Here is a 24,669-nt window from a genome sequence, read left to right on the forward strand (position 1 = left end):
GCTGAGGTGAGAAGGAGTAGGAACTGTCAAAAGAAGATGCTATGATACAGAAGATACGCACTCAATCAGAAATAAGAGTGTGCAAGAACCAAAATCTAAAGAATCAGAGTCTACACAGAAAAGAAAAGAAAGTTAAGGTATAGTTGAAGATCCGGCGAGAGAATCTCGCTGATTGGTAATAATAGTAAAAGTGCCCCCGATCTCCGACTTTATCGAAGACCGCCAGTCCCCGATAAGCGGCTTTGTCAGCGGTCGCGCGGTGCAATTGGGAAACTAACTCTCCGACCGAAGCGAACCGAGCAAGCTCCGTGAGGCAGGGGTTCTAGATGCAAGCTGGATCAAGTGTCTCTCCTTGACATTGTTCAATCGACCTTCCATTAAGCTTGTTTTTATTATAGCCCTGACACAATTGTCGATCTTCACGCTTCCTGATCTACTTACGGCGGTTGTATTCTGCCTCTCTCATCGCGTCCGCCTGGCGCGCGGCCACTTCCCGCCGTTTCATCCCCCCCCCACACGCAGCGGACATCTACACACACCCGACGTCGGGGATTTAACTCGGGGTAAAGTCGAGACAGACAAAGCGCAAAGATGGCCCCAAAATACGCGCTGTCGGAGTCTGAGTCCGAACCCGACTCAACAGCCGGCCGTCCAGACATTCCGTCCGATGACGCGCTGGAACAAGCTTTACGCGACACCGTCGCCGATATCTACAAATCGGGCAAGTTAGAGGAACTGACCGTCAAGCGGGTGCGCCTCGCGGCAGAAAAGGCGCTCAAGCTCGACGCGGGATTCTTCAAGACCCAAGGCGACTGGAAAGCTAGAAGTGAAGAGGTCATTCGCGATCAAGTCGTTGGTCTCTCCGTGTCTCTCATATTATGACGCTATTGCACTTCCTTCTGTTTGTTGTGTTTACAATTGCGCTCTAATGTCTCAATTTCTACATAGGAGGTCGAAGAGAAAGCCGCCGAACAATCGGCTCCAGGAAAGAACGATAGCGACTCTGAAAGTGAACTGTCCTCACTGTCCTCACTGTCCTCAGAAGACGCGAAGCCCGCCAAGAGAACGAAATCGACTGGCACCGCCGCATCGCGCAAACGCCAGAAAACCAGCCCTTCGGACGCAGATAAAGATGAAAGTTCAAATATTGAGAATGAGGATCATGAAGACGAAGTAGAGCCTTCCACGAAAAGGCAAACAAAGACCGCCACCAAGAAAAAGACCAAGCCTAGCGAAGAGCCCGCCCCCGATGACTCTGCTGACGCCGCCAATGGGAAAGAAGATCAGTCAGAAGATAAAGTCGATTCCGAAAGTGAGATGTCGGTAGTTCTTGATGAGGAGCCGAAACCCGTTCGCAAGCGACAGAAGAGCGCCGAGACATCCTCACGAAGAGGAAAGAAAGCGGCGCCGGTCAAGGACAAAGATACGGACCAGGATCCCAATCAAGCGGAGATCAAACGGCTGCAGGGCTGGCTGATAAAATGCGGGATCCGCAAGATGTGGGCGAGGGAGCTGGCTCCTTTCGACACTCCCAAAGCCAAGATCAAACACCTCAAGGATATGTTGAAGGAGGCCGGCATGGAAGGGCGTTACTCGGTGGAGAAAGCGAACCGCATCCGTGAGGAGCGTGAGCTCAAAGCCGACCTCGAGCTTGTGCAAGAAGGGGCAAAGCGATGGGGGAAGGAGGCAGGGAGCGACGATAGTGAGGACAGTCGGCCTAGACGGAGATTGAACCGGGGACGTCGAGGCCTGGCCTTCTTGGAAGGTGAGGATGGTGAGGAGACAGACTGATGGTGTTGCATGGATATTGCTAGCTTGTGCAAGCAAGTTTTTCCGGGGCAGGCCCTGGATTACCAAGTTGTTTAAGAGTATGAGCTGTATGAGATACCACTGGCATTTCCTTTGCGTTCATTGTTCATTTTCCTGACTTCGTCCCGCCCATTCGTTGAGCCACCAAGCTGAAGACAGCGACCGAAGAGATAAAGAGGACAAGGTTGTAGAACTGTATAAATATTCATGAGTCTGAAGTTCCGATCCTTTTTCTTGGCATCGAGAGCGCTCGAGGGATGCATACCGCAGTTCTGGAGTGCTCGTTCTCCTCGGCCTCGGTGCGGGCCTCGACAAACAGGCGTCGGAGATTAGGGAGATTCGCCTGGTTTGGTAAAGGTAAGCGAAGTTGTCATAATTGCGCATTGACGGTCTTGTATGTAGTGGTTATTATAGTAACCTACCATAGGTTTCGTATGCTGCAATGGAATGGCAGCAAACAGACTGAACTTGGAAGAGGAATCCTTTGTTATGGATCATAAGAAAGTGTATGTACGGGGTATGAAGTACGAGGCAGTCCAGACCGCCGGGGAAAGGAATTAAGGTGGTGGTTGCGCTTAGTCGGGCGCCGCGTTGTGCGGATTGGCTGTGGTCCATGATGGGGACACTCCCTCCCTCTCCCTCCTGATTATCAACTGTCTTGTTCTGCCGGCCACACTTCCTTGACTTCTTCTCTCCTCCCTCCATTCTTCCCACTCTCATTCTCTTCGTTTCCTTCTTTGCACTGAACATATTTTACTTGTACTTCTGTTCCCTCCTGTCATTTCGGCACGGAGGAGAAAGAGTGTGTGAGAGCTCTCGCTTCCCCGCTCTAATTCTCCCGTCTGCGGCTCACCCTGAAGCTCTCGCAATTCCCCGCAGTCTCCTGCATTCCCTCCTCCGACTTCAACTTCCACCAGCGGAGGCGCGACTAGGCCGTCGCTAGACATTTCTTGGCACAATGGCGATGAGTAGGATTCGGGGGGCCTTTGCGGTCCCCAGGAAAGGAGAGACTTTTGAATTGCGATCTGGTCTTGTGTATGCTATCAATCTGTCCTGTCCAAGCCGATGAATCGATACTGACGCTCGTTATCCTTCAGGTCCCAGTATGCATATGAACGGTATGTCACACGCAAATCCTCTTGCGGATAATTGGCAGCATAATTTAGTCGGCGCAATAAATCTAATACACCATTAGCAAGGAGTCGATTCAGAAGACCATCATGGCCATGACGCTGGGCAAGGATGTCTCCTCTCTATTCCCGGATGTTCTCAAGAACATTGCGACTAGCGATCTTGAACAAAAGAAGCTGGTTTATCTTTACCTCATGTGGGCTTCCTAGCACCGATTGGATATTCGAGCATGACGCTGATTGTCTTTCGCGCCCGACAGGAACTACGCCAAGTCTCACCCCGATCTATGCATTCTCGCCGTCAACACTTTTGTTCAAGACTCCGAAGATCCCAATCCTTTAATCAGAGCCCTTGCCATTCGAACGATGGGGTGCATTCGGGTGGACAAAATGGTGGATTACATGGAGGAACCGCTGCGGAAGACCCTCCGGGACGAGTCGCCTTATGTCCGCAAGACTGCGGCCATCTGTGTCGCCAAACTTTTCGATCTGAATCCTGCTATGTGCCTGGAGAACGGCTTTCTGGAGATGCTGCAGGAGATGATTGGAGATCCCAATCCTATGGTCGTCGCCAACTCGGTGACAGCTTTGTCGGAGATCTACCGCGCTGCTCCCGAGACACAGGCCTTGAAGGTAACCACCAACACACTGCGCAAGCTTCTCATGGCCCTGAATGAGTGTACGGAATGGGGTCGCGTCACGATCTTGACGACTCTTGCGGAGTACAAAACGAGTGAAGTGACTGAGTCAGAGCACATCTGTGAGCGCGTTGCTCCTCAGTTCCAGCATGCCAACCCGAGTGTTGTATTAGCTGCCGTCAAAGTCGTTTTCCTCCACATGAGAAACGTCAAGGCTGAGCTGGCTAGCAACTACCTGAAGAAAATGGCCCCTCCCCTAGGTAAGAATGCTTTGCCCGCGTAGAATTCTTCCCGTTTGCTGATGATGTCAAGTGACTCTGGTTTCGTCTGCTCCCGAGGTGCAGTATGTGGCTTTGAGAAACATTGATCTTCTGTTGCAAAAGCAGCCAGACATCCTGAACAAGGAACTCCGCGTCTTCTTCTGCAAGTATAACGACCCACCATACGTCAAGTTCCAGAAACTTGAGATCATGGTACGGATAGCCAACGACCGAAACGTTGACCAGCTCTTAGCCGAGCTCAAGGAGTACGCACTTGAGGTGGACATGGACTTTGTGCGCCGCGCCGTCCGGGCGATTGGTCAGGTTGCGATCAAAATCGAGGGCGCTAGTGAGAAGTGCGTCAACACGTTGTTGGACCTCATCAACACCAAGGTCAACTACGTGGTGCAAGAAGCTATTGTGGTGATCAAAGATATTTTCCGGAAGTACCCCGGCTATGAGGGTATCATCCCTACACTGTGCAAGTGTATTGATGAGCTAGATGAGCCAAATGCTCGTGCGGCACTCATCTGGATTGTTGGTCAGTATGCGGAGAAGATCAGCAATGCGGGTGACATTCTCGCTGGCTTTGTGGAAGGCTTCAATGAAGAATTCTCCCAGGTATGGCACTCCCTTATGACAACACAAATGCTGTATACTGATCACCGTGACCTGTTTAGACCCAGCTGCAAATCCTGACGGCTGTTGTCAAGCTCTTCTTGAAGCGGCCTGAAAAGGCCCAAGGGCTCGTCCAGAAAGTGCTGCAGGCAGCCACTGCTGAGAACGACAATCCCGATGTGCGCGACCGAGCCTATGTCTACTGGCGCTTACTATCCAATACCAGTGATCCCGGAGCTACTAAGGATATTGTCCTGTCTGACAAGCCTCCAATTGTGACCACTATTCATTCTCTACCGCCTGCCCTTCTCGAGCAGCTGCTCACTGAGCTGTCGACTCTTGCATCAGTTTACCACAAGCCCCCAGAGCAGTTTGTCGGTCAAGGAAGGTTCGGCGCCGACGCTGTCCAGAGAGCCGCTATCGAGTATGTCTCAACCCATTTCAGTCATTTATGTCTACGTTGGGCTAACCACTGGCTTCAGGGAACAAATTCAAAATGCACGCGAGAACCCACTAGCCGCTGCTGCGGCTGCAGCGGCGGTCACTGGCAGCGCGCCCCCTCCCCAGAGTCAGAGCAACGTCGAGAATCTACTGGACATCGATTTCGATGGAACTGCGCCGGCTTCAGCTCAAAAAGAGCCCAGTGGTGGATTGTCTGGTCTCGAAGGTCTTGCCGGAACGCCAGTGCGAGTGGAATCGCCTGCTGCAGGTGCTCCTGCTGGAAGCAACAATTTGGACGATCTCTTGGGGGTCTTCGGCGATGGTGGGGGCGCACCGGCCCCGGCCAGCAGCAGCGCGGGGCCTGGAGCCGATTTGATGAACGGTTTTGCCGGCCTGGATTTGTCAGGCAATGGCACGACATCGCCGCCTCCTGGAGGCAGTCAACCAAAGAAAACCAACGAAGATATTATGTCGTTATTCTAAGAAAGCAGGGCTATGGCTTTTCGATGGTGAACATCGCGGCGGGGCTAGGAGGGAAGGAGATCGATCAAGGAGGCAAGCGCTTGACAAAAGCACACATAATTCGCAATCCATGCATTTTCACATAGATTCTCTCGTCCTTCTATATTGGCGCGACCAAGCTGAATGATCCAAATTCTTATTCTTTATGTTTGTACTTTTTCCCTCTGCTTCGTTTCGTCTGTGACTTCATGTCCCAACTTATCTGCATATCCCTATCACCTGAGGCTCTGAGCATAATTGCTCTGGTCGTTTCCTCTGAGCTCCTACAACTCTTCCAACCGGCTATTACACGCCTGTTTTGGTCTATAGCCTGTCTCGCTTTTGTAAGGAGAGGTGGCGATCTCGGGATGTCCACTGGGGCGAACGAGCCGTGGGCTTGTCGATTATCTGAGAACCAGCCTTATTATTATATTTCAATTCCCAGGAAGAAAAGGCTCACACTGCGACGATGTTTATTTCTGACAGGAGGACCGGGTAGATTGGTAAATTCTTAAGCTGGAATGCACAGATGATTGAAATTGGACTAATCCGCCAGACATGCCACTAGTGCAGCCATCTTACTGAAGGCGTGAGTCACCGCGAAAGATCCATAAGTCCCCCAGTCTACGCCCTTCTCCCCTCACTCCTCCCGACTTTGTTACGCTTTTTTCATATTCTGCAAACATTCCAGGCATAGCAAGATGGAGCATCTTAAAAAAACCTTTGCTCAATGCCAAAAAGAGGGCCGTCCGGCCCTGGTGACCTATGTCACTGCCGGCTTTCCGACAGCCGCGGAAACTCCAGATATCATGCTGGCCATGCAAGCTGGAGGCGCAGGTGAGTTGCCATGAGTACGTATAGCAATTGATGGGACGGAGTATTGATCCTTTTTTTTTACCCCAGATGTCATTGAACTCGGCCTTCCATTCACAGACCCCATTGCCGATGGACCTACCATCCAAAAATCAAACCTGAGAGCCCTCGAAAATGGGGTTACAATCACTTCCATGTTGCAAATGGTCAAAGATGCACGGCAGCAGGGTCTGCGCATCCCCGTCCTCTTCATGGGATACTATAATCCGGTTCTGCGCTTTGGCGAAACCGCCCTGCTTGCAGAATGCAGAGAAGCCGGCGTGAATGGTTTCATTATTGTAGATCTACCGCCGGAGGAAGCTGTTCGATTCCGCGACCAATGTCGGGATGCCGGGTAAGCTGCCTATTACCATTCCGGTTGCTAGACAATGGGGTTCGGTACCGCTAACGCCTGTCGTGGTCATCTTATAGCCTTTCATATGTTCCCTTGATTGCTCCGTCCACGACTGAAGACCGTATGAAGACGCTTTGCGGGATTGCCGACACATGGATCTATCTGGTATCCCGAATGGGCGTCACTGGAGCCACTGGTACTCTTAATAATCAGCTTCCCGACTTGATGAAGCGGGTTAAGGATCTCTCTGGCGGTGTCCCGGTGGCCGTCGGCTTTGGCATCAGCACCCGTGAGCATTTCCTGGGCGTGACCTCCGTCGCTGATGGCGCCGTAATTGGTAGCGAGATCATCAATCAGCTGGCGAATGCCCCTGCTGGACAGGGAGCTCGCACGATTGAGGAGTATTGCGCACAGATCACGGGGCGACGAGTCCCTCGCACAGCAGCAGATGAGCCATCCTCTACCTCATCTACAGCCGCCGTTCCTGCTTCGAAGGCGAAGGAGCCTACACAGTCACCAGCCGCAGATGAAGTTGGTTCGGCGTCCGAACGTGGCCGCTTCGGCAAATTTGGTGGACAATACGTCCCGGAGGCGCTGACGACGTGTCTCAACGAACTGGAGGCCGGCTTCCAGGCTGCGCTGGATGATCCGGCCTTTTGGGAAGAGTATCGCTCTTATTACCCTTACATGGGTCGGCCGTCGACGCTGCACCGCGCGACGCGATTGACCGAGTCCGCGGGCGGCGCGAATATCTGGCTCAAGCGCGAGGATCTGAACCACACGGGTTCTCACAAGATCAACAACGCCCTGGGCCAGATCCTGATCGCGCGGCGGCTGGGCAAAACCGAGATCATCGCTGAGACCGGGGCGGGTCAACACGGTGTGGCCACGGCGACGGTCTGCGCGAAGTTCGGCATGAAATGCACCGTCTACATGGGCGCGGAGGATGTCCGTCGGCAGGCGTTGAATGTCTTCCGCATGCGCCTGCTGGGCGCCACCGTGGTGCCGGTCGAGGCAGGCTCGCGCACGCTCCGGGACGCCGTAAAGAGGCGTTTCGGGCCTGGATCACTCGGCTGGACACGACGCATTATATCATCGGGTCCGCCATTGGGCCGCATCCATTCCCGACGATCGTGCGGACCTTCCAATCCGTGATCGGGACCGAGACCAAGGCGCAGCTGCAACAGGAGATCGGGAAATTGCCGGACGCGGTGGTGGCCTGTGTGGGCGGTGGATCAAATGCCGTGGGCATGTTCTACCCGTTCGTCGAGGATGGCTCGGTGCAGCTGGTGGGCGTGGAGGCCGGCGGCGATGGTCAGGCGAAGCACTCGGCGACTCTCGGCGGCGGCAGCGTCGGGGTCCTGCATGGCGTGCGCACATATGTCCTCCAGGACCGCCATGGGCAGATCACGGACACGCATTCCGTCTCCGCTGGCCTCGACTACCCGGGCGTCGGACCGGAGCTGGCGTCGTGGAAGGATAGCAATCGCGCGACCTTCTTTGCGGCCACGGATGCGCAGGCGCTCGAGGGATTCCAGCTGCTCAGTCAACTCGAGGGGATCATCCCGGCGCTGGAGTCCTCGCATGCTGTCTGGGGGGTGATGCAGGTGGCTCGCGAGCTGGGACCTGGGAAGGATATCGTGCTCTGCTTGAGTGGTCGCGGTGATAAGGATGTGCAGACGGTCATGGATGAACTGCCTCAGTATGGGGGAAATAATTGATGGAGCTGCTATCTAGAATATCCAAAAATCGAATCATATCAAATCTAGCTTCCAAGTGCAAGTTACTATCACTTATCATTGCTTTTCTGGTTGTGTCTGATCTTTCCATTGTCGTACTGGATGTGCTGGATGTCTGTATGTGGTTGGTGGTTGGTAGACCAGTTGGTAGACCAGTTGGCGGGCGATAAGAGAGTGATCCGCCTTCTCGGGCTGCCGCAGTGGATCCAGTGGTCCTCCCTGACTAATAACGATGGAGCAAGCATCAATCAATTTTGGAGACAAAGCAGTTGGAGTCCTCGAACGCCATTGAGTGATTTCCTTGCGTCAGAGACCGTGTCGAATCCCGCGATGGGTACGGAATCAAAGCATCAGGCGATACTACGAGTATCTCAATTGTGATTCAAACACCAACCAGACCACGAAAGTGTGCCATGAAACCTCCTCAATGAAAATCCTCTTCCGATCCCGAGAATCTTCTATCGGCTTTCTATCCGAAGCAGCATCCCAGACTTTAAACCGCGTTTTCACCCGTATCAGGTACTATTTCTGCAGATTTCTAAGCATTTGGCGAGCAACCCGGAGGGAAAGACTCCGCTGGAGCCAGCTAATGATATGAGTAGCTTCTTGGTTGCCCCATCGCCTTTGCAAAGCCCATGGATTTGGCTCTCTTTCGGTCTCCATGCTTCTCTTCTCGGCCTCCTTCTTGGCTTTTCCGTCCCGGTGGATCTTCCCAGGGTTTGAATTGCCTGCACAGGAAAACTTCCCCCAACTCGGAAATTTGTGTCGAAAAGTGGATCGATCAAGGAAACGGGACCGGCGATGGCTTTGTTCTCGGGCGATAACGCATATAAGTTGAAGGGGATATCCCCTCCGTCTTCCCTCGAGGCCTTGTACACGCTCATTAAGGAACCGGTTCTCTGAATTGACACCAGACTTTCATCATGACTGACTATAAGTTCGAAGGATGGATGGGCCTCGACAAGGACTCGGTCGACGGCAAGATGGTCTGGCAGGAGTTTGAGCCCAAGCCGTGGGAAGAGACCGATGTCGACATCAAGGTCTCTCATTGCGGTATCTGTGGTTCCGATCTTCACACTCTGCACAGTGGATGGGTAAGTCCTTTCCCTGGTCTTTCTATCGTTGTTCCTTTTCTTCTTCTGCGTCAATTGTGATTGTTCAGCTAGCATGTCCCAAATATACTGATTCGCCAAACAACAGAAGCCAACCCTCTACCCCTGCTGTGTTGGCCATGAGATCGTCGGTGTCGTCGTCCGCGTCGGCTCCCAGGTCAGCGACATCAAGCTCGGGGACCGCGTCGGTGTCGGCGCGCAGAGCGATTCCTGCCAGGGCCGTCTCGGCGACTGCGCCGAGTGCGCCATGGGCTGGGAGCAGTACTGCCCCCACAAGTGGGTGGGCACCTACAACAGCGTCCACCTCAACGGCGGCAAGTCCTACGGCGGCTATGCGCTGTACAACCGCGTCCCCGCCCGATTCGCCATCAAGATCCCCGACGGCATCCCCTCCGCCGAGGCCGCCCCCATGCTGTGCGGCGGTGTCACCCTCTACAGCCCGCTGAAGCACAACGGCTGTGGCCCCGGTAAGCGCGTCGGGATCATCGGTGTCGGTGGCCTGGGCCACTTCGGTGTCATGTTCGCGAAGGCGATGGGCGCCGACAAGGTGGTCGCGATCTCGCGCAAGGCGGGCAAGGCGGCCGATGCCTTGAAGATGGGCGCGGATCTGTACATCGCTACGGACGATGAGCCCGATTGGGCAACCAAGTACGCCAAGTCGTTGGATTTGATCATCTCCACTGTTTCATCCACGAAGGTATTTTCCCAGATCTTTATTCCCTATCGGGTTTGGATGTGTGTGGGAAAAGGGTAATTTACTAATACTCGTCGTGTACAGATGCCCATGGAACAGTACGTCGGTCTGCTGGCGGTCAATGGTACTCTGTGCCAGGTCGGTTTGCCGGAGGATGGCACCCTGGTGGCGCCCGTTAAGCCTCTCATCCGTCGGCTGAAGATGACTAGCTCGTTGGTCGGTAGCCCTGATGAGATCCGCGAGATGTTCCAGCTGGTTCTGAACAAGGGCGTCAAGCCTTGGATCGAGGAGGTCCCGATGAAGAATGCCAATGAAGCCATTGTCAACATGCATGCTGGTAAGGCCAGGTACCGCTACGTGTTGGTCAATGAGGAGCACTAGACGCACAGGGCTTGGTGATGAGTTATGAACGAATGTATAGACTGTATAATATATTACTAACGAACTGGATTGCTGCGGAAATCGAGCGACTTTCCCTTTCTGCTTTAGATCGAACTTGGCGCCGCTTTTTGCTCACTAAGCGGCCCGGAGTGTGGGGGGAGCACAGAAGTGCGTATCCTAAGCAATCCCTAAGTGATTTCGGATTGCTCCGGAAGTAAATATTAGAGAAGTAACTGTTACTCTAAATCCTTATCTAAATTTATACGATTTAGTTATATAATCTAAATAAAATATATACTATTAATATTATATATTTTATTTTCGTCTTGCCGGCGTGCCCGTCATTTTCCTGGTTTTTAAAATATTAAGCTTTATTTTAATAATTATTTATATTTAACGCAAACTTTCTAACTTTAATATATTTTTAAATATTAATAGAATTAATTTAAATTCTAATTAAAGTTATTAAAAAGGCTTCGCTTACAGATTAATAATATTCTATAACTACTTAAAATCTATATTTCTTCTATCTACTACTTTTTTAGACCTCGCAATATTTAACTGTATTAGAGGCATTAAAACTTATCTATTTATAATATATATATAATTTACTAGTTTAGAAATATTTAAAAAGCTGAATAAAACTTAATAGTATAGAGAATATTATATCTTTCTCAGAGGTATACGTCGAATAATTTAATCTATAAATAAAGATTTTTAATTTAGTTTTCTTTCTTTAAGAAATACTAATTCGGAGACAGAATCAAACTCGGTTCTTTCTTTTATTATAATATATTAGAATTATACAGTATTACTTTAAATATTCTTCCGAAGTACTGTAAATATATACTCTAACAGAAAGATATATAATTATTATAAATATTTTTTACTTTTAGTATTAGACTATATATAAAATAATTCAGATACAACATCTTTAGCTTAAGATAATAAGATAGATATTTATTCAGTAGTGTATAGCAATAAGTCGGTATCTGAAAAACTTTAATTATATAGTCTTTATAAAAAAATTATATAAGAATATATTAAAAAATATTCCAGTTAGTTGGTCTATCTAATTTTATTAATAATACTGCGGATGTATTAATTTGTTTATTTCTAATCTAAACTATTAAAAAACTATAAAAACTAAAAATAAAATAAGAGATAGCTGAATATATTCTTATTACTATAAAAATAAAGGCTACTTCTTTTATATTGTAGGAGAATGTAAAAGGCGGATTACAATATTCTATTATTAAAACTAAACTATAAAAATATATTTAGAACTGACTAAAAGAATAATCTTTATTATAGTATAATTATATAAGCCGAGAATCTGTTATAAAATATATTATAAGACGGTAGATGGAAGTAGAAATTCTATAAATTATCAGAATTAGAAAATATTTAGTATATTCTATATAAAATTTAAAAATCTATATTTATTTATACAACTTATCGTACAAATATAAATCTAAGTATATTAATATATTAATAGAAATAAAGAGTAACTATTCTTTATTAATAATAAATAAAAAATAGAAAAGTAGGATTATTTCCTGCCGATGGTCAGCAGTTATAAAAGTAAAGTATTAAATAATTTATCTAACCAGTACAGCTGTACGTTACTGCTAGGTAGTTACTAAAAATTAATAATAAATATTTTAAGATTAGAAAGATAAATTAACACTTCTTAGCTAGAGCTACCAATCCTTAATTAAATATTAAAAAGATATAAAAAATAGCTAATTATCTATATAGATAATAACTAACTAAATAATTCTTAATACGTCAACTGCCTACATCTAATCTTTATTAAGAATAAAATATAATCTATTACTGAAATTTCTTTATATAAATATATTTTAATTGTTGTTTATATCTTATATATATCTGTTATATCATCCGGCTATTCTATCTTCCAAAACTATAATTAAATATACTCTAATCTAAATATATTTAAATAAAACTAAATTAGATAAGTCGTAACTTTTCCTTTAATATCATAAAAAGCAGCATTCTTAGCTGATATCTTAAGTTTAAAATTTTAAAAGAAGTCCTTAGATTAATATATATTTATTTTCTATTTTCTACTAACTTCGAATATACAGCAGCTTATTACTAGACAGATACTTAATTTAAAATAATAAAAAGACGCTTATTTCTCTATCTGGTTTCGGATGGTCTTAATTTTAAATTATAAGTCTAAAATCAGACGAGCAGTAATTCTTTCTTCCGGATAAATTTCAGTTATAGATAGAGACCCGTTTCTTATTTAATATTATATTTAAGTGATTGTAATAGATAAATACACATTTACTTAGAGATATATATATATAAAAATGCGACGTACTATTCCTCAATTAGAAAACCATCTAACAGTAAGATAAATTACTTACTGCTTGCTACTAAAGTTCATATTCGGACTAGATCCATCTGAAACTGGTCTACCGCCTGAGACTAATCTACCGCCTAAGACCGCTTTACCGCCTCGGATAAGTCTACCGCCTGAGACTACTTCACCGCCTCGGATAGATACACCGCCTAAGACTGGGTTGACCAATCCACCGCTCGAGATTTAATACCGCCTGAAATCTAACTCACCGCCCGGACCTAGACAACGCCTGGAATAAATCTACCGCCTGATAGATAACTTCTCCTCAAGGCGGTAAGGCTAAAGCTCACCGCTCGGTAATATATAATTCCCTTAAAAACAATACAGCTTTCTTAATCTACATTATACCGTATCAACTACTTCTACGCCACACTGTGGCTCGACTATGACCCTTACGTACATCGGCTTGTCGATAACAGATGATAACGGAATGTTTTAGAGATGGACAAACAGGACAGTACGGCTTTATCACTTAATTAATCGGCCCTCACGAATAACGAACGATTTCTGTTCTGAGGGGGCTCGAATTGTCAGCACATGACAAGCGCCGGGGCGTCAAGGCTACCTGGGTGCCGCAGCTGCGGTCCTCGACGACAAATCAGTGACAACTGAAAGCTTACAGGTACAGGTCGGACCCATGGACCAATGGTCGGTACATGCTGCCGAACTAATCGGTATCCTTTATGCAATCAACCTCATCATTAGAATTGTACTGCAACAGCGGAGAGCCGGCCACAAACGAGCAAGAAAAGTCACTGTTCTCAGCGACAGCATGTCAGCACTACAGGCTATTCAGAGCCCCGGTAATAAATCAGGCCAGCAGATTATCTTTGCGATCCTTCAAGCAGCCAAGAACACGAAAACACACGGGATTACAATTCGATTACAGTGGGTCCCCGGACACAGCGAGACCCCCGGCAACGACACAGCCGATCGGCTGGCCTGAGAAGCAGCTATAACTGGCAAGACACACCCGCTTTCTCCCCTGCTCTCGCGCGAGAGGGCATACATCAGACAAGGAATCCTCACCCAATGGGAAAAGGAATGGAAAGAGTCCCGGGACGGCGGCCGTCTCCGGAAAGTCGACAACACACTGCCAGCAGGATACACCAGACGACTCTACGGAGCTCTGCCAAGAAATCGAGCATACCTTCTGACCCAGATGCGGTCGTGACATTGCTGGCTGTCCACGTACGGGAAGTTATTCGGCTTCCGCGATGATGACCGGTGTCTCTGCGGTGAACGGGAAAGTATTATACACGTCCTTCTAGACTGCCCGCTGCTCAGAGACCTACGTCGAGAGCTTCGGGAAAAGGTGGGCGACGCGCTCAATAGCATGTCAATCCTGCTGGGAGGACCAGGTCAGGAGGGTGGAAGTAGAGCCAGTAACGCTTCACGCACTAAGACAGTTGAGGCTGTCTTGGACTTTGCGGAAGCATCCCAGCGATTTCGAAGCCGCGCGCCATAAGGGCAGCTAATCAACATTAACGGCGCAAAGGCCATAATAGGCTCCAACGAGGCTCTAAGTTCGTTTAAGAATTGGTACAGGATCAATGTTTATTAAAGAGATACAAATAGTGGTAGTAGCCTGCATATCGCCTTAGCGAGGGGTCAGGGTAAATGAATCCATCCATCCATCCATCCATCCATCCATCCATCCACATGACAAGCGCCTACCGAACATGAAACCAGATGATATGATCCAGCCAAAGGACGACTTATGAACTAAAGACTCGGCTACATACAGCGAAACTCACAAATTGTGTTGACCCCTTTGCTGACCCCTTACTTCCATTAATATTCTCAGATCTGACGGTTTTAGTCAAATACTTTCTGGCTATACCAGTCCACTTGGTCAGGTTTCAGAAGAATTCGATGCCGGACTTCTAATCATCTACCGATGCGAACAGGCAGTGATTTAGCCTTTCTCGCAAATCCCGAAACAACCATTTGTTATAAAGATTGATATGATTCGATAAGCTGCTCGCATGATCGCTATATAAAAATCATATCTCTATTTTATTGCAGCAACTACAAGCTAGAGGATTTTCAGTCTTCTTCAAGCAATAAGTTAGAAGATAAGATGAGGCACTGACAGGCGTCGTCATCAGTCAAACCTGATGTTACTGATTTTATATCACTTTTCAGTCTGCTTTAATAGAAGTGCAAATAACTTAGCATAAAGCGGAGAAACTTAATACAAGTCTGCCGCTATTATTCTTCCTATAGAACTTAATTATTTCCTATAGGCACTCTTCTTGTTCGGTCTCCGATTGTCTTCGTTAAAAAATTATCCCACTCCTAGCAATGGGCCCGATCTTAAGAAATAACACTGCCGAAGTACATGCGGTGACCGACCTGGACGATGAACATACACACAATAGCCTTCTGTCTCTACGATGGACCGTTGAGAGCGGCTGGTGGCGCCGATCCAGGTGGGTGCAAGGCAAACGATGTGAAGGATTTACCCCTGATATATGTCTACAGCTATACAGGGTGTCTCCTGTACAATGTCGGCTCCTTTATGCTCCCTGCGTTGTACAGCACTCTAGTCAAGATCTGGATTGCGAACATTGACTCTACCCTAGTGGTTACAACGGATGTCTATACTTATATCGGCACTGTTGCCGAGGTACTTAACGAAGGTCTTCCTCGTGCCGTCTGGGTGACTATCGCGGATCAAGTTACGCGGTCATACGAGTCTCGTCTAGAACTCGCACATGCTCTGGTCGCGTTCCAAACAGTCCTCGGTCTGATCATGAGCATAATTTTCACCAGCGCAGCCAGAGCCTTCACGGCCACCTTCGTCCGGCGCGAGGCTCGGAAAGCAAGTATTACCTATGTTCAGATTAGTGCATTCTCAGCCCTCAGCTCTGCTATAGAAGTTGCAGTATCCAACGCGACAAGGGCCCTGGACAAGCCCGACGTTCCTCTCGTGATTAGTTCGGTCAAGATTATCGTGAACATTATCTTAGATCTCCTGATCATTTTCAAGTTTCATGTGGGTGGCTGGTCTCCAAATATTAACATGCAGGCTGCGATTCGTCTGGGCTGTGACATGGTCGCGGCTCTTACTGGCTTAGCATACTTTATCCTGACAACAAACCTGTCCGAAGAACGATGCAGCTGGCACTGGATTGGAAAATATCCAAAATTCTCTGCCTTCTTAACGCTTCTCAAACCAGGTTTGATCACCTTTGTCGAGTCGGCAGTGCGAAATGCGCTATACCTCTGGTTGGTTGCAGGAATTGTGACAATGTCCGCAGACTATGCTACAGCATGGGGAATATTTACTACAATTCGATGGGGTTTGATTATGGTGCCTGTTCAGGCACTGGAGGCTACGTCTCTCGCTTTTGTGGGGCATTCCTGGGCTATCTTCAAGGGAAATAATATACAGAGTGGGAGTTGGAGAGAACTTGCAAGTGAGTCCCAAGTCATCAAGCAGCTTTCGGGTACAAACTTATGCTTTGTAGTGGTCACGCGAACCGCTTTTCTCTCTGCTGGTATAGCTTTAGCTATCGAAGTACTCCTCTGCATCCTTCTGGCTACTGTAGGGTGCAAACCGTTTGCGTACTACTTGAGTCAATCCGAAAGGGTTGCTGAAATTACGGCTCATATGTTGCAGACGATAGACTGGTGAGTTCCCAGTAGCTACAACTTCTATGTTATCGATTATCCATCATCACTCATCCATTCAAGGTGTTATATTCTATATGCGATCTCTACCCAGCTGGCCACCGTACTGCTGGCCACCCGTCCAATGTGGTATCTCGTGCAAAGTCTCATTTCCAGCCTTCTTTACGTCCTTCCTTGGGCAATTGTCTGCCAAGTTGCTCACCTTGATCCTCAAAATGCTTGGACTTATCATAGCCTCGTTTTTGGAGGAAGCCTGGTATTTACGTTCTCGGAGATTTGTTAAATCATTCTCCTGTGGTTTTGGAAAACTCGGTGAAGCTTGTTGGTGCTATACCCTTACATGTACGAAGAACTTTAGGATCACGTTACCAGTTTTTGTATGATGGCGTAAAGGTATATCAGTGGAGCTTATCGTACAAATTGAATTTGCTATAAAGGGATTGTCTACACTTATGATGTCAATCAAACGCCAGTTGATCAACGGTTGAACCAAATCGACGGACAATGAGCGTAAGGATCGCTGACAAGCATTGTTCAACAAGTGCAGGCGGAACTTACGTTGCTTTAATGTGATAAACGGTGCACTTAGCTATGAGCCATCAACTACGAAATACTATATGTGCAACATGTTGCGAGGCTGACTAAACTATGCTAGTACGGTCGAAGCTCACAGCTTCATAGCGTAGAGACCAGGCTACGTATTGATTGAAAATTAGCTCATTCGTTGTTGAACTCATTGTTCAGTCTGTTCAACGAGGAATCGGCGTTGCACAACAATCACACAGAAGTTTGAAACTGGAAAGGAGGCTTCTCTGATTAAAGGCGAGAGAAAGTAAATGATAGTACGCTTTTGGTGTGATAACGATGGAGGTGGCTGCAATATGTGTTCAACTACGAATTGCTGTATGTGCATTTTGCGAAGTTTAGGCCAGTGGGTAAAATACTTTGCACACCCATCGCAGCCGACTGTGGGCCTTTTGCGTAAATCTGGTATTGCTTGTGCCAATACCTTGTACATGTTAAACAAGCCACTAAGTGCAGAATTTGTTCTGAAATAACAATAATCATGGTTGCAACAGCACAAGGAAAATCCGTGAAGAGGCTAGTTTGCCATTAATCCTACGAAGGATACTGATGGTCAAGATTATGTGGATATTGGTGGAAATGAGCAGCTATGGTATGTGGAGCTTGGTTGCAGCTAACTGCTCTGGTCCTAGATTGATAGGGTCGGGACCAAGAGAAGGCTCTGCGACGGAAAATCATATCCTCCGGCTCCAACCATCAGTGGATGTTATCAGACACGCCAAGGTGTCTTCCTGGTGACGTAGGCCAACAGCTATCCGACCTTGCTATTCGACAATATATGGAAGCTCTCACAAGTTGAATGGCTAATGAAAGCTCACCGGAATACAGGGTACTATAAATGGAGGCCGAAGAACGGAGAAAATTAGCCGAGGAGAAGAGGAAGCAGGCGGAGGAGGAACGAGATCTAGAGCGAGAACAAACGCGTCCTACCAGCTTCGGAGAGCTTATCCGTTACTGCCACGATTTTTTCTTACAGCGCTTGAAAATCGAAGCACCATCTCAATCGACCACGGGGAAGATGCCGCCGCCCATGGGAAAGTGCTGTCCATCGCGGTTCCGGCCGTGGGTAGACTGCATCGCCATTCAAGGGCAGATCTACCGTTCGGTGTGCGACTACTCACAACCGTCAGATCAGATGCGGGGCTCTTATTGCAGCCGCGACTCTTTCTGAAAGCTCTCGGAGACGAATTCAGCGAAGGACCCATAAGCAGTGAGCAGGATTTTGAGATTTACGAACGATTTTGCGTTGGAAATCACGTCCGCGATATTATTAAAAAGCTGCACACCATAGATGCTGCTCGAGACGAACTCAGGTTGGGCGAAGGTGTCCAGTTTGACAGATATGCCAACGCTCTTGACACAGATGAAGAGGATAAACATGGCAAGGACAAGACAACCAGTTCTCGGCGTTCCAGACCCGATCAATTCTGCATCCATCGCGCGGATGGCAAACAAAAAGCCCTATAGATGACGGTCGAATATAAACCACCTCACAAGCTGTCCGTGGAGAATTTTCGCGCAAAACTCCGACCGCTGGATTTCTGGCGTGAGGTGAACAGGCCGGATTCTGTTTCCACGGAGAGGCCTGAGAAATTCAAATAAAACCGCCTGGCTGACAGGCTCGGCAGTGGTACAGGAATACCATGTTCATGATCCAGGAAGGTCTCAAATACTCGTATCTGACGAACGGCCTCGCCTTGGTCCTGCTGAAGGTAGACTATGACGGTCAAGCACGCTGTACTACCACCTCTGCGAACCAAATATGGAAGTCAATCATTGGAAGGACGAGAATCTGCTACAGCAGCCGGTGACATCTGTTGCCCGGGTGCTGTGCCTGTGCTTGATGAGTTTTCAATCGCGGTATCGAGATCAGGAGTGGAGGAATGCGGCGCGGGCGCATCTGCCGGAATGGAAGACAAGCTTCGACCATACACGTTCACAAATTTCCGCGTCAGAATTGCACCACAATCCACCCGGTTTGGGATATACAGCCTCAGAGTACACCGGCTCCGAACCTACGCGTCCGAATATATTCCTCATCGTCGCCGGTGCAGTCGCCCCTCCAACGTCAGATTGCCACTCGGTCGCGACGTAGCTGTGCACCTTCGAATCCCATGTTCAATCCAGAAGACGCCGGCTTTTCGTCCGACTCAGAGGCAGATGACGCCATGGAAGGACGAAAACGTCATCTAAACCAGTACTATCGTCTCCAGCATCCCCTTCGGTACAACCGCCGGCTCGCCACACAGGCTCTCGCCACGGGCCGGGTGATCGATGCCAGAAGAACACTAGACCTTTCTGCACTCAGCGTTGCTTGCTAGGTTTGCAACAGGGCGGCGAACTGGATTTGCGATGTCCCAATGTCGGGCTTCATCGAAAGGGAGGGAACAGTCAATTTCACCTGATCAAGACAGAGACTATGGTCAAGCAGATCAAGCAGCAGCTATACGGGAACATCGACCACGGCTGCGCACCAATCGGACATCGTGGTGCATAAGGGGTGCCGTTCAAGGTCACCTGCACCACATATGGATATACAGTGGTCGGGAAAGGAATCACACGACCACTCTGGCATCAGGTATCTTGTGAGGCCGAAATATATGGTATACTTTCGCGAGTGCAAGGATCAGCTGTACCGGTGTTCTGGGCAAGCTCGATTTGGATAAATTCTACTTTGTCCATGGTGATGGGGAAATTCGTTATATGCTGCTGATGGCTTAGGGTGGCGAGCCGTTGGTCTAAGAATGCAGGAAATGGCGGTTGCTCGTGAGATTTCGAGGTCCACTAGGGCAATCCGTCTGTCCGGTATCCTGCATAACGACCTTCGGCCGGACAATACCTTGTAGAATGCGGAGTTGGTTAGAGCCCTGATAATGGACTTTCATTTCCAAACTGGATCTGCGGCCCATTCGAAAACTAAAAATTTCCTCCTGTGGAACTGAGGAAGACGGGCGAAGCGACGTGTGACCTGCAGTTGATTGCAATGGGAGCTAAAAGGCCCTGTATAAGTTATATGTGCTTACTAAGGCATCGCAAATGGACGACTGATGCGGCTATGTGGCGATCTTTTCTGCCGTTTCTCAGCGTACTTGGCCGCGATGGGCTTCTGACAGTCGTCGCAAATGATCAACGAGGATTCATAGCGTGCACTTTTACCGACAAGCCTTTCTCAGTATTAAATTGTCAGCTTGCATGGAAGATGGAGTTAGTAATTGAAGCATGGTTAACGTGCACAGACGCACTGCCGGATGTAAATCACAATTGCACCCGAACCTGGAGGGGTAAGGAGTAATGCTTACTGATTACAGCGCGTCTTGACGTGTTATACGTTGGATCAACGATCGCACACCTTCCGTTGTAATGAGCGATACGCTCTACCCAAAGAATAAAATAGTACAAGTCCAACATCTCACACAGTTGAAGCTATGCTACGCTGTTGCGGCCGGCGCTCTGTAGCGCACTGGATTCGTCTGGCGAATGTTGCACTTGTTGCGATTCAGAAGTATCCCATCCAGGTTCATGGCGGTCGCAATGCAGCCACGTACTGGTAGGGACTAATGTCTATTATTGGAGGGATTGGGGCAAATATCTAGCCAGAATATGCCGGGTAACGAGCGAACTGTACTCAATACAAGGGCCTTAACGTAGTTTCATAAGTACATCTTATCCTCTTATTGACACCACAACGCTTGTACAGCTGACCGATAGAAATATCTTGATGCAATTTTCTGATTTCAAAGTGATGTTGCTAGTTTTCAAAGATTTTTTTGCCTGCATTTATTTAGAAAACCTGTGCGATAATCAGTCACTCTACCGGCAGTGTGCACTAATGTACATAGTTCTCTTGTGAGGTTTCGAATTTTATCTCGCCAAAACCGTACTCGATGCCATTGGTATCTGACAAGATGATTTAACATGTTATCTACCGGTCAAACTATCCAAGACTTCAAATTCGAGCGGATACCCACGACCTCGAACAGCCGAAAACCGGTTTTGAGGTGCGCGACGTCCACAGCAATCCTGATCGGGCAAAGGATTAGTCGTGTTGTAGCATTTCAAAGGGACATGGACCGGCCCAGACGTCTCGCTCCCTGCTTAGCAGTTGATGCCAAGCTAGTTGGCCCATGGATTTGACAATAGACTGCTGGCAATGCTAGGGCCGAAAGACCATTTAGGTGAGTTGCAGTCAAAAGGAAAGTTCAACTACCTGCTAAGAAAAACCACCGAGTCAGTTTTGCAGGAATTACGCGGGTGGCAACTGTTCAACATATTTGCTATTACGAGTCTGATGCTAAATTACCCTGCTATCTTAAACTATAGCAGTATATTTTTAAAGCCTCTTTTCTCCAAAGCTTTAGTCACTTCCCTTATCCCCTAGCCAAATCTCCTTAATCGGTTAAGCAAAAGGAACATCCGTTAGGAAGCACAATTTTTTGTTGCATCTCATCGTCGGTCCATTGAAAAAATAGGAAACACTTTCAACATGGCGAGCTTTGTACAGTCGGAAATACTAGGTACAATTTTCGAAACTACTACAAGGTTAGTTTGGAAGTCTGAAGGCCTATATCGGCACCGTTAGGAAGCTTATTGCTTGCAGATACACTGATCTCAAGGCAAAAGAGCTGTTGTTATCTGGTCTCCTCTGGTACCTTCTCAAATTCAGAATCACACGGCAACATGCCGTAATCTTCCGTGCACTGATAGAGCTATGGGAAAGCTCCGCATATGATGAGATTAGGCAGCAGCATGTCGTCTTGAGGAAAATAAGGTCCCCCTTCAAAACGAGACGCAAATCAAGAGAGGTTCTTGAGGAAATAGTTTTGTTGAAGCAACTCCAGCATAGCAATGTGAGTAAGCGTGAATTATCAGTTCTACGCGGCTACTGATAACCATGTTGGAGCGAAGCTAGTCTTGCTCAGTCATATTTTCGTCTCACCTTTAGACAACATGTCTGTGTATCACTGAGGTCTTGCCTTTGAGAAGTCATTGACAGCATCTAGTTACCTTGTGAGCGAGTCCTCAAAGACTCATCTGACCCAAATAATCAGAAAGGGTGGTATAGACAATGCATTTGCCACCTATTTCGTATATCAGATTCTCGTGAGTACGGGCTTCAGTGAGTGAGAGGTGAACTGATTACTGACAGCTATCAAGCGAGGATTAAAATATCTTCATTCCACAGGCCTGTCTCACTGTGATCTTAAGCCTTCTGTGATCCTTGTCGATGACCACGCTGAAATCAAAATTAGCAATATCGAGATCAATAGCCCCAGGTACTGTCCAATCGGTAGTCGGTTCAATAACCACTATCAAGCCCCGGAGGCTATTCTTGCCTACCAGCGAGCAGACTCATCAGCCGATATTTTTAGTACGGGGTGTATTTTAGGTGAGATGCTTCAGGGGAACGCACTCTTCGCCGGTGAAGATTTGAGGCAGCAACTCGAAATATTCAGAGACTTATTGGGCTCCCCGCCGGAATGGATGCTCGAGAAATGTTGTGACAGAAAAGTAACAATAAATCTTTTTCTTATGAGATCGAACGCGAGCTAATATCAAGGAGATTTGCGACAAGACCTTTGAGATCGCTACAGATGTGTTCAAGCCAATGTATCATGACTCGCCACGAGTTCCAGACATGAGTAGTCTGGCTTTATTCGAAAGCACTGATACTACACTTGGTAGGCTTTTTCTGCTCTGCCACCCCTCTACGCCAAGGGCCTCCCTTGGTGCCAGAGTCTGAAAAGCCCCAGCTTATGGGACTAGTACTCGACTTACTTAAAAGGATGCTGGTGTTCGAGCCCCGAGGGAGGCTATCCGCTTCAGACGCCCTTGCACATTCTTACCTTGAGCGATATCATGACCCTACAGATGAGCCAATCTGCCAGAGGCAATCTGAGTTATTGGTTGATGAAAGACTGCCTGGAAATCCATGGATGAAAGAAATGTTTGTGGTAAGCCTCGCATATACTATAGCGCGCACTAATGGTCATCAGAATATCAGAAGTCCTTAAACATAATTGAATTAATGAGCTATGTTGCGGTATCGATAGGTTTTGCGGAGCATGTTTGTGCAAAGCACTGGAATCGCCAGGTAATGGTTAGGTACTAGCTAATAATAATAACTACAAAAAATAGTACTTATTTGACATCAAGTTCCTGGCCGTACGTATTGAGCGAATTTCGACTGACAATTAGATAATCGATCAGTAATCCATCTGTTTTGCTGATTTTCAGCGAGTTATTGGGGTGGGGGTCTTCGGTAAACCAATGCTTGAGAGTAGAGATTGGGCTTTCACCTAGTGGTTTAGGATATGAATGATGTTTGAATCGGATTCCCTCTTGTTTGTTCATGGGCCTGTTTGATGGAACACGGGAGCGGAAGGGGTAGTCAGCAGATGGACTTGCCAATAAATGCCTCGGGGTTTCTAGAAGTAATGCTCTCGTCATAGCACTAGCCTTGATCAGTGTCGAATACCTCAGGGTTGTCTACAGATGAGATCGTGTGTCTATTCTAATCATGATCGACGGATAATGTATCCGACGATTATAACTTATATGGCCGGGCATGGCCCAGCCACCCTTCATTTGCAATTAGTCACATTACATCCATTCTCACACAGGCTTTCGGCTGTCTTGCCCGCCCAATCAGAATCCCCTACCATGTCTAGCTTCAAACCCCTTACTCTTATTCAAATTACCACAGCCTACCTGCCACCTCTCGCTACTTCCCATGCCGAGGCGCTACCCGAGGGGTCATTTGCCACTGCTACTTGACTGAAGACCATTAACGATTATGGCGTATGGTGGAGCAAAGAAACAGCATTCGCTCGGATGTCATCGCCGAGAAGTAGGGCAATTTCAGGTGGGTCGCGCGCGGGGTAAGCGTGCTGGCGTCTACACCTATAAGCAAGATTTCCTTTCCAGTTACCAATGTCAGGGACATTTCCCTAGAGGGAGAGTAAAGCTTCTACAAAGACAGTTCTGGCTTTTCCTGTATTGATAGACAATGGGTTCCATTAAGGGGCGTGTATCAACCCAAAGCGAGACACAAAGAACCCATCCGTATATTGCGGACCAAATATCACCTGCCACAAGTGACGAGCCCGCTATATCTTAACCACTCTTGGTATTTGGTCAGCCACTGTGCAATTGACTTTCGGATACAGATTATCGCATACGGCTTTTGTAACTAGCTTCGAGGGATTTCTTCGCTCTCGCCACTTGTGCCTGCTTCAGTTTTCTGCTAGATCAACACCGCAGAAGTCTATAATCGACTTTACGACCTCTTCGGCATTCAATACCTGGCTCTGCGCTGAATTCTCTTCTTGCTTCAGAATGATTTCAACACTGCTTTGCATGATTTGAATCTAGTTTCTGCTGCGTTTCATGTTGGATCATCCAGTCAATGAGTGGCTGCTACTTCCTAATAAGACTGGTTCTAGGTGGAATCTATCTGAAAATGGGTTCAGGTCGTTGGTTTACTGGGAATAGCTTGTTTCATGTACTTTTTACGTTGATTA

At 47.6% G+C, this 24,669-nt stretch overlaps 8 protein-coding genes across 8 annotated transcripts; all 8 read left to right on the forward strand.

The window, feature by feature from the left end:
• The first annotated feature begins 466 nt into the window (after nucleotides 1-466).
• ASPACDRAFT_79236 (putative transcriptional regulator) lies at nucleotides 467-1,889 on the forward strand. The gene is made up of 2 exons (XM_020205351.1): nucleotides 467-852; nucleotides 949-1,889. Exons 1-2 carry the CDS (start codon nucleotides 592-594, stop codon nucleotides 1,789-1,791), a joined length of 1,104 nt encoding a protein of 367 aa, XP_020055664.1. The 5' UTR covers nucleotides 467-591; the 3' UTR covers nucleotides 1,792-1,889.
• Nucleotides 1,890-2,618: 729 nt separating this feature from the next.
• On the forward strand, nucleotides 2,619-5,857 carry ASPACDRAFT_79237 (putative AP-1 adaptor complex subunit beta). The gene is made up of 7 exons (XM_020205352.1): nucleotides 2,619-2,844; nucleotides 2,907-2,927; nucleotides 3,005-3,136; nucleotides 3,200-3,837; nucleotides 3,890-4,458; nucleotides 4,518-4,879; nucleotides 4,938-5,857. The coding sequence occupies exons 3-7, from the start codon at nucleotides 3,030-3,032 to the stop codon at nucleotides 5,377-5,379; spliced, it is 2,118 nt and encodes a 705-aa protein (XP_020055665.1). The 5' UTR covers nucleotides 2,619-2,844; nucleotides 2,907-2,927; nucleotides 3,005-3,029; the 3' UTR covers nucleotides 5,380-5,857.
• Nucleotides 5,858-6,098: 241 nt separating this feature from the next.
• ASPACDRAFT_43993 (uncharacterized protein) lies at nucleotides 6,099-8,325 on the forward strand (the record flags this gene model as incomplete). Its single annotated transcript, XM_020201356.1, has 4 exons — nucleotides 6,099-6,234; nucleotides 6,301-6,604; nucleotides 6,682-7,606; nucleotides 7,654-8,325. The coding sequence occupies 4 exons, from the start codon at nucleotides 6,099-6,101 to the stop codon at nucleotides 8,323-8,325; spliced, it is 2,037 nt and encodes a 678-aa protein (XP_020055666.1).
• Nucleotides 8,326-9,266: 941 nt separating this feature from the next.
• ASPACDRAFT_43994 (NAD(P)-dependent alcohol dehydrogenase) lies at nucleotides 9,267-10,530 on the forward strand (the record flags this gene model as incomplete). The annotated part of the gene is made up of 3 exons (XM_020201357.1): nucleotides 9,267-9,437; nucleotides 9,544-10,152; nucleotides 10,234-10,530. The coding sequence occupies 3 exons, from the start codon at nucleotides 9,267-9,269 to the stop codon at nucleotides 10,528-10,530; spliced, it is 1,077 nt and encodes a 358-aa protein (XP_020055667.1).
• Nucleotides 10,531-13,475: 2,945 nt separating this feature from the next.
• On the forward strand, nucleotides 13,476-13,871 carry ASPACDRAFT_30164 (ribonuclease H family protein; the record flags this gene model as incomplete). Its single annotated transcript, XM_020199705.1, has 1 exon — nucleotides 13,476-13,871. A coding segment is annotated over one exon (396 nt), but the record flags the coding sequence as incomplete, so codon positions are not given.
• A 1,419-nt stretch (nucleotides 13,872-15,290) lies between these two features.
• ASPACDRAFT_29780 (uncharacterized protein) lies at nucleotides 15,291-16,847 on the forward strand (the record flags this gene model as incomplete). Its single annotated transcript, XM_020199662.1, has 2 exons — nucleotides 15,291-16,564; nucleotides 16,628-16,847. The coding sequence occupies 2 exons, from the start codon at nucleotides 15,291-15,293 to the stop codon at nucleotides 16,845-16,847; spliced, it is 1,494 nt and encodes a 497-aa protein (XP_020055669.1).
• A 1,140-nt stretch (nucleotides 16,848-17,987) lies between these two features.
• ASPACDRAFT_52729 (uncharacterized protein) lies at nucleotides 17,988-19,995 on the forward strand (the record flags this gene model as incomplete). The annotated part of the gene is made up of 8 exons (XM_020202651.1): nucleotides 17,988-18,254; nucleotides 18,305-18,557; nucleotides 18,733-18,811; nucleotides 18,881-19,190; nucleotides 19,222-19,333; nucleotides 19,363-19,638; nucleotides 19,690-19,787; nucleotides 19,900-19,995. The coding sequence occupies 8 exons, from the start codon at nucleotides 17,988-17,990 to the stop codon at nucleotides 19,993-19,995; spliced, it is 1,491 nt and encodes a 496-aa protein (XP_020055670.1).
• A 1,391-nt stretch (nucleotides 19,996-21,386) lies between these two features.
• ASPACDRAFT_1881320 (uncharacterized protein) lies at nucleotides 21,387-23,170 on the forward strand (the record flags this gene model as incomplete). Its single annotated transcript, XM_020198236.1, has 8 exons — nucleotides 21,387-21,688; nucleotides 21,747-21,996; nucleotides 22,055-22,098; nucleotides 22,150-22,249; nucleotides 22,304-22,657; nucleotides 22,710-22,827; nucleotides 22,913-23,093; nucleotides 23,143-23,170. The coding sequence occupies exons 1-8, from the start codon at nucleotides 21,633-21,635 to the stop codon at nucleotides 23,168-23,170; spliced, it is 1,131 nt and encodes a 376-aa protein (XP_020055671.1). The 5' UTR covers nucleotides 21,387-21,632.
• Nucleotides 23,171-24,669: the final 1,499 nt, after the last annotated feature.

Source organism: Aspergillus aculeatus (genome assembly GCF_001890905.1).
Source record: "Aspergillus aculeatus ATCC 16872 unplaced genomic scaffold ASPACscaffold_9, whole genome shotgun sequence".
Lineage (NCBI taxonomy): Eukaryota > Fungi > Ascomycota > Eurotiomycetes > Eurotiales > Aspergillaceae > Aspergillus > Aspergillus aculeatus.